Source organism: Rattus rattus, chromosome 9 (genome assembly GCF_011064425.1).
Source record: "Rattus rattus isolate New Zealand chromosome 9, Rrattus_CSIRO_v1, whole genome shotgun sequence".
NCBI classification, from domain to species: Eukaryota; Metazoa; Chordata; class Mammalia; order Rodentia; family Muridae; genus Rattus; species Rattus rattus.
In genome coordinates this window covers 68,229,887-68,241,896 of record NC_046162.1, presented here as the reverse complement: position 1 = coordinate 68,241,896, position 12,010 = coordinate 68,229,887, and the positions used below count along the sequence as shown (strand labels likewise).

The window sequence follows — 12,010 nt, the reverse complement described above, 5'->3', positions numbered from 1 at the left end:
GTGGGACACCTAGAGCTGTGAGCAGTCCTGTGACCAGGTGCGCACAGGTGAAGGCGGGGTCCGGCACCCTGCGCTAGGTGCGGCTTCGCACCGCTGCCCCGCCCCTCGCTACTGGGGCCGCGATTGGCTGGAGAGCGGCCCCCGCCCTCGAAGACTCCCAGGATGTGCTCCCGCCCGGTCCGCTCGGCCTAGGGGGCGGGGGCGGGGCGGGGCGAGGGCTCGGCAGGCTCGCCCTGTATGTAAATCCCGGCGGCTCCGCCTCCCTCCCGCTCGCCGCGCCGGAGGTGAGCAGGAAGCAGACGGCCGCCCTGCAGCCCGTGGGCCGGAGCAGGGAACCGAAGTGGTGGGTGACGGCCGCTGAGGGACTCCGAGGCCTCGGGCAGGGCCCAGCCCGGGATTGCAGGTGAGCCCACCTGGCTTTACAGGACCTTATGGGGTACGGACCACTAGGGGCGGCGCGGCCCGCGAGGATCCGAGTCCCTAAGGTTTCCCAGGCGGGTCGGAGAGGGCAGCGCCCAGGTCTGCCCTGCTCGCCCAGATCTCCCAAGGTTTGGCTCGTCCCGGAGAAAGACACCTGTAGAAAGTGGCGCTGAGAACTTGTCTTTTCCTGTTCCGCCCCCCGGATTACCAAACTTGGGACTCGGGTTTGCACAATCGTGTTGACTTTCGGGAGCAGGGAACAGGTGTCTGGCGTAGCTGGGTGCGGGGGGGACACAGTGAGCAGAGACACCGTTCCGGGACCCTTGTGTGAGGGGCCTCGACGCAGAACCGGGCGACCCGGCTTCCTGTGACCCGGCGTCGCCAGCGGCGTCTGGGGCGGGTTACCTTGGCGGCTTAGCTCTTACCTCTGCCATCTGGGCGCTCTCCCTGCCCGCCCTTGTGCCTCCTAATCCTCCGACTCAGGAAGTCCGCGGGTGGGACTTGGTTCTCTCGTAGAAAGGGGGGCCTTTATATCCCCGGAGCGACTCTGAACACCTTTAGGCAATGGTATTGAAACCCAGTCTATTTTGCACGCTGATGGGTGGGTGTTACACTGTGGAACTTGGCAAAGAGTGGAAAATTCTTGCCAAGGAAAGTGTGCTTTGCTTTCGCTCGGTTTGGACGGTTGGTGGACACACTGGGCCTTAGCTGTGGGAAGTGGCCCTAACTGGGGTAACCGCGCTGTAGCTCTTAAAGGGTTTTCACCTGAAACAGGTGAACTTCCGGTAAGGAGGGGCGGGGCTTCGATACCGCGTCCCTTCCCACGGGGACCCTTAAGTCGATGTAGCCTCTAGAGATTCTGTGTTAAAGTCCGTTCTGAGCTAGATGTGTCAGGGTAACAAGGAAATGTTTGTGGGAAGAACCGAGCTGCGCTGTGGCCTGCCTAAAAGAAGGCAAAGTTAGAGTGGCTTTGGGAGAAGATCAGAGCAGATTGGCAGGAGGAGGATGGAGGAAAAGATGTCTCAACAAATGTGTCGGGTAATTTTTTTCTCCTTAAAATTTTATTTATTTATGTATTTATTGGTTGATCAATTCATTCAAACAGGGTTTCTCTGTACTCCTGGATGTCCTGGAACTTACTCTGTAGACTAGGCTGGCGTCGAACTCACAGAGATCCACCTTGCCTCTGCCTCCCAAGTGCTGGGATTAAAAGTGAGCTACTTCCTCCCCTCCCCCGCACGGCTCAGGTAGTTTTCTTGAGTCATATGTGCACAGAATTTTTGATAGCTCTCCAACCAAGTTCTTACTGTCCTCTGAGCAGCTTGGACCAGTTCCCTGGAGAGCATTTCCAGGTCCTTAGGATATTTTGCATTTCTGCTCTTCCTTCAGGCAGCAGGAGCTCCTCTTCAGTGACAGATTGGTATAATTTTAATCATATTAAACGATTTAGTCTCAGCCAGGCAGTGGTAGCACATGCCTTTAATCTCAACACTCAGGAGGCAGGGGCAGGCAGATCTCCCGAGTTCGAGACCAGCCCTGTGTCGAAAAAAACAAAACAAAATTTAATCCCTTTTATTACATCTAAATTTTATTTTTTTGTGTGTGCCTGGGTGTGTGGGGGGGATGTGCATGTGACGGTGTGTGTGTTTGTGTAGGCCAGCGGACAAGATGGGGGAAGTGCTCCCCTTCCACCATAAGGCCTTGAGGCTGAACTCCGGCTTGGTGCCAGGTGCCCTTACCTGATGCCAGCTATAAAATAACCTTCAATAAACAGTACCAGAAAAAATAAATAAAGGGAAGGCTCAAATAATCCCTGTCCGTTAAGACATGGAGCTAGGGGGTTGGGGATTTAGCTCACTGGTAGAGCGATTGCCTAGCAAGTGCAAGGCCCTGGGTTTGGTCCTCAGCTCCAGGAAAAAAAAAAAAGAAAAAAAAAAAAAAAGACATGGAGCTAGGTGTGTGGTTCACGCCTATAACCCCAGCACTCCTGAGACTGAGGCAGGAAGATGGCTACAAACTGGGAAGCCAAACAGGCCTACAAGACAAGCCTCTTGTTCTTATTTTAAATTCCTGTGTGTGTTCGAGTGTAGGCCACATGAGTGCAGGTGCCTCCAGAAACCAGACAAAGGCATCAGAGCCACAGGCATTTTATGTGGTGGGAACGGAACTTGAGTCTTCCGGAAAAGTTGCAAACGGTCTTAACTGTTGAGCCATCTCCCCATCCCCAAGACCCTTTTTCAAATAACAAGAGGCAGTGGAAATCTATAGTTATGAAAACAAACGCGTTCAGAAGGTGGGAAGCGAGGCAGAAAAGGATTCTCCCTTTTGCCTCCTGTCTTTTCTTCACACAGTACCTCATCCCAGGCATCAGATGACTGTGAATCCTACCTTCTAGTTCTTGCTTCAATAGCCTGAGGTCTTTCGCTTAACCACTCTGGGCCCTGGTTTCCCAGAGTTGCTGAGAACATGAAATCCTGAGCTCAGATGACCTAGTACATAGCAGGCATCCACACTGCAGAATTTGTTCATTTTCCTAGAAGTGTAAAATGGGCCCAATTAGTCCTGTGTTGGCTTTTAGGTAGACACCTGGCCGGCTGAGGGAACTTGAAAAATCAGTGCTCATGATTTTGTGACCTTTTGAAGTCACTGAAGCTGAAGATCAGAATTGTATCATGGGGCCATGCCTGGGGTACGGAAGGGGTATTGCCTCTTCTAGCCTTTCCCTGTCACTTGAAAATTCCCTTATTCTTTGGGAAAGCCGGGGTTAAGGGTTGAGAGACTCGTCTGTCTGTCTGTCTGTCTGTCTGTCTGTCTGTCTGTCTGTGTCTTCTGAGTATAGAACCTGATCTGTTTCTGCTCTCCACCCCAGGCTTACTCTGTCCACTCTACACCCTGTATAGGGGTAGGGCAGGGGAGTGAGGCATTGCTGTTCAGCTCTGCCCTTTCTCAAACAAGTCCAGTCACACTTGGAGGTCTCCCCACTCCTGCCTGCCCGGGAAGAAAAAGGAGTCCAGGGAAAGTTTGGAGTCTTTGCCTTTGGCTGGTAGCCACTTGGTATCCTGTAGAAGAACCTGAGTGGGTCTGACAGACCCTCTGGGGCCTTAGCTTCCTCGTTTTCCAAGACAGCCAGGAGCAGCTGTTGAGACACCTGAGATGGGCACTACTGGAGGCTGGGGAACTGGCGCAGCCTCAGCAAGGTGGTTCCTCAGAGCTGCACTGGCACCCCACTCTGGTTCCGGGAGGCCCTCTTATCTCCCTTGGTGATACTGCTCTCTCCCGCCTCCTGTGCTGGGGCATGCCAGGTCTGCTTGGCAACTTTTGTTTCCCTCGACCCAGGTACAATTTAGGCAGGGGATGGGGAGGACATGGGCGTTGCCCATCAGCCACCTGTACCGCCTGCCCTCCCAAGTCTCCGCTCTGTAGCTGTGCCCAGCTTTCTTTGAGATGGCTTTCTCCATCTGCACTGCCTCAGAGGAAACTGGTCCTTTGAAGAGTCATTTGCCCTTCCCAGGAACCACGAGGAATTCTTGAGCTAGGAGAGGCTCCTGTGGGCGTGGGGACAGGGAAGCCAAGAGGTACCTGACTCTACCCTTTAGGAATTCAGCAAAAGACTAGAGCCATCTCTCGAGGGACTTGGCTTGGGATTCTCAGGGCAAATAGTATTTCATATTTAATAATATTATTCTGGGATCTTGTCGAGGAGTTGGATATCCCAAAGCCACAGTCTGTGACAGGGCCTGCAAAGTTACCTCGGAGGATGCTGCCTCTGACGTCTGAGTGGCCTTTGCCCGAGTCTTGAGAGCAGGACAGGAGTGTTCTCTTAGGACCCTGTAGGTTCCACCTCAGCGTCTTTAAGGTCAGTGACTAGAGAAGACCATGGCTAGCTAATCGCTGGTTGAACAGAAGGTTCTCGTTGTATCTTGATCCTGGGCGTTGGAGGTAGCCTTAAAGCGAGATCTCTCTCATGGTATTTTCTTCCTTTCCAAAGGGCAGGAGATCATGTGACAGGAAGCAAACATAGCTTATGATCATGCATTAGCAGATAACACCAGTTGTAGGGTAGGAAGAACCAAAGAAGTGGTCGGGATGTGCGGCCATGGGGTAGAGCTGGACGCCGCTTTACAAGGTTAGACTTGCCAAGAGGGGAGCGAAAGACTTGAGAAGGCAAGAGAATTCTGAGAGTAAAATTGGAGTGCCTCAACAGGTGGTCCTGGGAATACAACTGGATGAGACTGGCATGGTCCCCTCTTCCTGTCACTAACTGCTGGGGACAATGGTGTTTAAGGACTGGCAGGAGGTCCTAGGATGAGGTTGGCCTGGGGCCGGGTAACCCAGTCAAATTGCCTGTCTGTTTCTGGTGCATTTTATTTACTGCATGTGTAGGGAGCCTGGTTTTAGATGGCAAAAGAGGGTTAAGTGGGCGGGCATCTGGGAGATTTTGGGTTTAGGCTTCCCACGCTTCCAGGGGCCCCTTTATGGGCACTAAAAGATCCTAGGCTCCTCTAGGGGTCATGGGACCAGGTAAGATGAAGGTAGGACTGGAGGCTAAGCCTAGGCTCACCCTACCCCCGACTTCCTATCCCCAGAACCCTGAAAAAGTAGTTGAGAGTGAGCAGATAATTCTAGAGTCAGATGGATTAGGACTCAGGCTCCTACTGTTTGGAACCTGATACAATTCCAAGTCAGTAGTGTGTCAGTAATTGCAGGAACCAAACAAACTAGAGGGGCGGGGCTTAGTAGTATCTAGCCATAGCTAGCTCTCCCCCTTTCTTGACCTGACAGCCGCCACCCCACTCAGCCCCATGACCTCCTAGGTCCCATCTGCCTGAAAAGTATCCTTTATTTGGAGTTTGCTGGTCAGTCAGACCTGCCAGGGGGCCTTTGCAAAGTAGCCATGGACATCTGAGTTGGCACAGACAAAAGCAGCTGCCGTGGTGTCTTAGGGCCCTGCCCTGTCAGTCTAGCTGTGGGAGGTGCAGGGGTGGTCTCACATCCGCCACTCAGGAGGCTAAAGCCACACAGGCACTGGCCTCACACAGGATGTTGGGGAAGGGAGGGGGCAGCCTCTAGATCAGTGACATTGTGGGAAGCCCAAGCAAAGGGGTCAGATGAGAGCTTAGATTCCACAATTGTACTCCTTGAGCAGGAGGGTAACGGGGCACGGTTCGAGCACCTCCTGTCCCTTAGGCTGACACAGAGCACACGGCAGTGTGAGGACATCCCAGCAGATAGGTTAACTGCCTGAGCTATTTAAGGCCTTTCTTCTAGAGGACTGTCCTACCCACAGCTCCAGGACAGATGGACACAGCTTGGCCACACTTTGTTTGCATGGGGACAGATTAGCTGAGCTGTTTAACCTGGAGATTTCCATGCCCTCCTACCCAGGCGGGGTCAGATCTGCCATGAGACACAGGGCTACCCCTGAGCAGTCACTCTCTCCCCAAAGTTCACTGTTCCCTGTTGGGATGGAAGCATGGAAAGGCCAGTGTGTAACCCTTTGGAGGTGGGGCAGAAAATGAGAGAGAAAGAAAGGGTGAGTCTTTCTTCAAGTCCCCCCCCTCCCAGACAAGTATCAAGTTGGGCCCAGGAATGTTTGTCTGACAGGGGAATTATGGGGGCTGATGGTAGTTTACAAAAAAAAAGGGAATTACCAGATAGATCACTGCCCACAGGTAGCTCTCAGCCTGGTTTCACACATAAAGTAGAGATCTGTGTGGAAAATGTTCAGCTGAGCTCTAATGAGCTACCCTGAGTCCTGACTGTCTGCCCCTACGGGATCAGGACGGGGATATGGCTCTCAGGCTGGTCAGGTTTTGGACAGAGGGTGTGACCAGCAAGAATGGAGACTGAGCCGGGGCCATCTTTAGAAGCTGGGGTAGAGGAACCGTTTCCCTACAGAAGCCCATCCGTGGTGACCCAAATGACTGCTGCAGTTCCTTGGTGACTAAGTAGGGGTCTGAGGGCTCCTTGACCCTAGGGAGCTCCTGACCCAGCTCTGTGCTGGTTGTTAGCTCCAGGTTTCAACCAGCTGACTGCCGGCACTCCCAGCGTTTGCACCTATATCGGATCTGTACTGTGGCGTCCGGTTCACCAAGATCAACATGGCTAGACAGGAATCCTGTGTCCAAAGAGCAATCCCACCAAGATGGAGACAGCCCTCCCCTCCCCATCACACTTAGGGGCCCCATTTCTTCCCCTTTGATCCTGTGTACCCTGCAGATACACCAAGTGCTAATGCCATAACCTTTTCGAGGTGATTTCCAGTATATTCTACCTGGCTTCAAAACCCTGTACACAGCTTTCTCACTTAGTAGACTTCTGTTCCGTTCACGGGAAGCCTTCTGTTGCAGGACTGGGCCCCCTTCACCGGTTCCTGTGTCACTGGTCAACTAAGGTTGCTTCCTATTCTCCTGATAGCTAAACTAATGTTAAGAGATGGGTGGCCTGCCCGTGTGGTTCTAAGTAACTTTTATTTTATGAACTTTTAGTTGTGTGTGAATGTTCATGCATGTGAGTGGGTACGCACGTGTGTGTGTGTGTGTGTGTGTGCATGTGTTGGTGGTAGGTCAGGTGTCATTCCTCAGATACCGGCCACCTTGTTGTTTCCAGGTCAGTGTCTTTACTGACCTGGGACTCACCAAACATTCTTCTGCACAGTGAGCCCCAGGGACCCTCCTCTCTCTGCCTCTGCAGAGAGATTGCAGGTGCGCACTTCCATACCAGCCCTTTTACCTGGGCTTTGGAGGGTGGGTTCCAGCCCTCTCTCTTGCAAGACAACCGCTTTTCTGGTTAGCCTAAAATATGATCACTTTAAGCATTTACGACCAGGGCGGGCTCAAGTGAGGAAGGCTTTTTTGAATCGTGTTGCTAGAGGGTCCAGAAGATACTTCAGACAGAGCAGTGGGAGCCAGGGGAGCCAGCAAGGGGCCGAAAGGGGCTGTGGTGTGGTGGGACCTGGTGGAGTGGTCTTCCCTGAGGCCCTGCCTCCGGCCGGCTGCCCTTTTCATCTTTCCCTGTGCTACGCTGTGCTGTGTGAGTCTCTCCATGATCTCAGACTGGACTTGCCCCACTGCTCCTGGAATGTGTTCCCTGTCCTGGCCCAGGGCGCCATGCCTCTTCCGTCTGCCTGACCCTTACTTAGCCCTGCCCCAAACCTCATGCGGCCAACAATGCCACAATAATCCTGAGGGGGGATGTGAGGAGGAAAGGGGGGGCTGTTTTAGACTGGGGTGAGGGAGCATTTGAGCAGTGGGCTTGTGTGGGGGTATCCTCGGCAAAGTGTCCCTGTGAATGCATAATACAAAGCCGCTGACCAGTTGACACTCATCCAGGCTTTCCCAGCCCCACCCCCTGGGCCCTTGACCTCAGCATCTTGCTGTTTTCTCCTTCCCACTCTGCAGAGGGCATCTCTCATGGCTTGTCTGCCTCAGAAGTCAGCCCTCTTGGGGGCTGTATGTTTGCACTCTTAGTCTTCTACCTCCCTATTTCCCAGCCGTAGGCTAGGTAGGATCTGCCCCATATCAGACTTCACAGCCCCAGCCTGACTTCCAGGCTCCTCCAGAGAACTTGCTTATCTGGGTAGATGGCCTGGAGTGGGGGAAGGGGCTTCCTGAACTGAGCCTAGCCAGGCCTGAACCTGTCCTTCTCCCCTAAGAAGGGGTGGTGTATTTTCAGGCCTCGCCTTGGGGCAGTTACACCGGCCTCGAGCCTGTTCTACCTCCACCTTGGTCCCAGCTAAGTCGCTCTTCTGTCTCCCTGGGCAATGAGGTCCTGAGGGATGAGCAGTGGGTCCCCTGCAAGGTCACTGAGCCCTGCCGGCTGGTTCTTGAGAACACTCTGAAAGCAGTGACCAGGCGTCTGGTCCCAAACTGCTTGGTGAGCTCTGAGCTCACGGCCTGTGGGAGTATGTGCGCGTGCCCCTGCCTTTTAACTGCAGGCATGTAATTAGACATTTGCTCTCCTGTAATAGCCATCCCTCATCGACGCCTTTATAAGCCCCTCCATGCCCGTGTTAGTCATCCTTGGGGTCAGATCCGAGTTCTGCTGCTTCCTATGCGGCGGTGACCTCGGCTAAGTTGCTTAGTCGGTGGCCTGGCTTCCTCTGTCAGGCAGGTGTTCTGCTTCGCCTCTCAGGTGGCTTCCGCTTGAGTTGATGTGTAGTGTTTACCCTGAGCTCACAGACAGCAGGGCAGAGGTAGTCAGAACCTGTACCCACAAATTACTGAGGTCCCCTGGAGGAGCATTCACCTTCTGTGATTTGATGTTTCTACAGCAAGCCTAGACAACTTGAACAAAAAAATTTTAAAACATAGCAACAGGTACATTCAGGTCTGGTAAACTGCAAGTGCTCGGAGGGGCGCTTGGGTGGGTAGCCTGCACTGAGGGCTCTGCCGCCTGACCAAGTGGGGCATGTCCCCTCTCCGCTGCCACTCAGCACTTTGCCATGTCACTTTGAGCATGTATGGGGTCCTTAGCACAGATGGCCCAGTCCCTTCTTGTCCTTCCCTGGAGTCTGCTGGTCTCTTTCCTTTCTCAGGGACTCATTCCCAGCTTCCTGTGACCCAGTGACCTCGGCCGGGGAGGGGAGAGCCTGCACCCCAGGAGCGGTAGCTGCTGATTTACGAGCTTGCGCCACCCTCCCCCACGGCTGGAATGTTCAGCTCAGCTGTCTGTTCAGAGATGGCCGGAGTCTGGGGCCTGTTTTCACTCCCGTCCCAGGAGCCCCTAGTACTTGATGCTCCATGCTTGTTCTCTGGCTTGTTTTGGGGCCTCAGGTGGGTACCTAGACTTTCCCACCAACCCCTGCACCCCCTCCCCACAGAGTGGGAGACTCCCGAGTGGTCTTGCTTCCCTAAAAATGTGGAATCCCTAATCTCTATCTCCCCTCCTCCACTGCAAATCATGGCCTTTTGATTGTCCCCAGAGGGTGACCGGTCACCAGGGACTGTCCCTGGTGTTTGGTTTGGAAGTGGCTTGTCCTGCTGATCTTTGCATTTGCAGGGAATGTGGCTCTACCCTTTTTTTCACAACCTGAATGTGATGTGATCCCTCCCAGTGTGGCAAGCCAGACAGTCACACACACACACACACACACACACACCACACACCCCACACACACACACACCACACACACACACACACACACACACACACCACACAGTCACACACACACACACACACACACACCACACAGCACACACACACCACACACACACACACACACCACACAACACACACACACACACACACACCACACACACACACACCACACACACACACACCACACATAAACCCAAAACACACACACACCACACACACACACACACACAACCACACACACACCACACACACACACCACACACACCCCACCCACCACACACACACACACACACACCACACACACCACACACACACACACACACACACCACACACACCACACCACACACAACACACACACACACACCACCCACACACACCACACACCACAACACACACACACCCACCACACACACACCACACCCCACACCAACACCCCAACACACCCTCACACACAACACAACACACACCCCCACACCCCAACCACACACAACACCACACACCACCACCACACCACACACACACACACACACACACACACCACACACACACACACACGTCACACACAAACCACACACAGCCACATCCACCAAACACACCACACCCACCCACAGACCACACACACACACACACACACACACACCACACCACACCACACACAGGCACACACACCACACACACACACACCACACACACACACACACCACACACACACACACCACACACACACACACACACACACACACACACACACACCACACACACACACACACACACACACACACACACACACACACACACACACCCACACACACACACACACACACACACACACACACACACACCACACACACACAGTCTTGTCCCCCTAGAAGCTGTGGGGAGGGTTGCTTCCAGCAACTAGGGAGCCCCAGCCTTAAATCCACAGGGTCCTTTCATAAGCAAAGTCCTGGCCATTTAACTGATTGATTACAGAGCTGAGGATCAAGGGCCTTGTACACTGCGGCCGAGTGCTCTACCACTGAACTGTGTCCACCCTGCCCCCAACCTTCGGGATGTCTTCCAGGCCTCAGCGTAGATAGGAAGCGCCTCCCCTCCCCCAGTTGAGGCTGGGTGTCCCTGTCCCTGCTCCAGCGTAAGCACTTAGCACACTTTGTTGGCCTATCTGTTCATCTGACCCTGCCCTCACTAAAGAGGGCTGGCTATGTTTGCCTTCTCTTTTCATCTAGAGTGGGATGAAGGGAGCCATTTCTGTAATGGGCCTGGGGCCCTGTGCTCCTACCGCCAAAGATGGTCAGCAGGAGACTGCTGCTGGGCGCTGAAAGTCAAAGTCACCCACTCTTGTCCCCTCCCCCAAGAAACAAATAATTTCCCCCTTTGGCTGAGAATGCTTTCAATGGTAGGTGGGTGGTTTGGGGGCCTTGAGCTGTTTTCTTTATTAGGTTCTCTTAATTTGGGCTCTACTGGGGCCCCAGAGGAAGGGGGGCTCTTTAGGGGGTGGCAGGAAATAGGGTCTCACTTTGTACCCCTTGGTGGCTTTAAACTTTTGATCCTGTGTCTCACTAGTTCTTAGGCTACATGTGTGGCACCATGCACTTCTGAAAAGGAGCCCTCTGGGTGCCCAGTCAGAGCTCAGGGGCTGCGACCGGATTGGTAGGGAGGTGGCACTAGGATTAACCTAGAGACTCCAACAGCCTCCTAGAGCCAGGCCTGGGTCCCTAGCTGATGGCGTCTTTGATGTGCACCCTGAAGAGCTGGCCCAGCTGTGCTGGTCTCACCCTTCCTGGGTGTTGTGTATTCCAGCTAAAACTGCCCCAGGTCCTTCTCCCGCTCGTCCCCCTGAGGCACTGACCAAGGAATCCCACAGGACAGCCCTGCTCTGAGGGAGGCCTGTGAAGTTTCTCTTTCTGGATTTTTATGGTTCCCCCCACCCCCAGAAAACAGGTTAACAATTAAGCTAATTAACCTTAGGGCCTGCTGGCCTTCTTGGTTCCTATAAAGCTGGGCTAAATGGCTTCCTCCCCCAGCTCCTCCTGCTCCCATTATGGTAACTGGTGGCACTAGAGCATCAGTCAGGGAGAGAGACAGGCCCAGGCCTCCAGGAACCAAGGCCTCACTGACTTCCTGTCCTGGGCCCTGCAGTGGAGGAAGCTCAGGAACGTACAGGTGAAGCTGGACTTAAGAGAGGCTGGTGGCTGCCTGGCAGGGGTGGTTCTGGGCCTGGGTCTCAGCAGCTGGGGTCTGGGTGATCCTGGCATTGGGTGGGCCTGGGTCTGGGTGATCCTGGCGTTGGGTGGGCCTGGGTCTCAGCAGCTGGGGTCTGGGTGATCCTGGCGTTGGGTGGGCCTGGGTCTGGTGATCTTTGGGCACTTGTGTTCTGGCTGACCCTGGCCCTGGGAAGCTATGGGCCCAGGCGATCCTGGGCTTAGACAGCTGTAGGCCTGGGTGATCCTGGGCCTTGGACACCTGTGTCCAGGATGATTCTGGCCCTGG

The 12,010-nt window shown here is 54.0% G+C and overlaps 1 protein-coding gene across 1 annotated transcript in view; it reads left to right on the top strand.

Moving 5' to 3' along the window:
- Positions 1-1,316: 1,316 nt before the first annotated feature.
- The window catches only part of Llgl2 (LLGL scribble cell polarity complex component 2), a 34,532-nt gene continuing 23,838 nt past the window's right edge, over positions 1,317-12,010 (top strand). Inside the window, exon 1 of the mRNA XM_032912517.1 lies at positions 1,317-1,458. Coding sequence (XP_032768408.1) covers positions 1,426-1,458 — 33 coding nt within the window. The 5' untranslated portion in view covers positions 1,317-1,425. The remainder of the gene's footprint in view (positions 1,459-12,010) is intronic.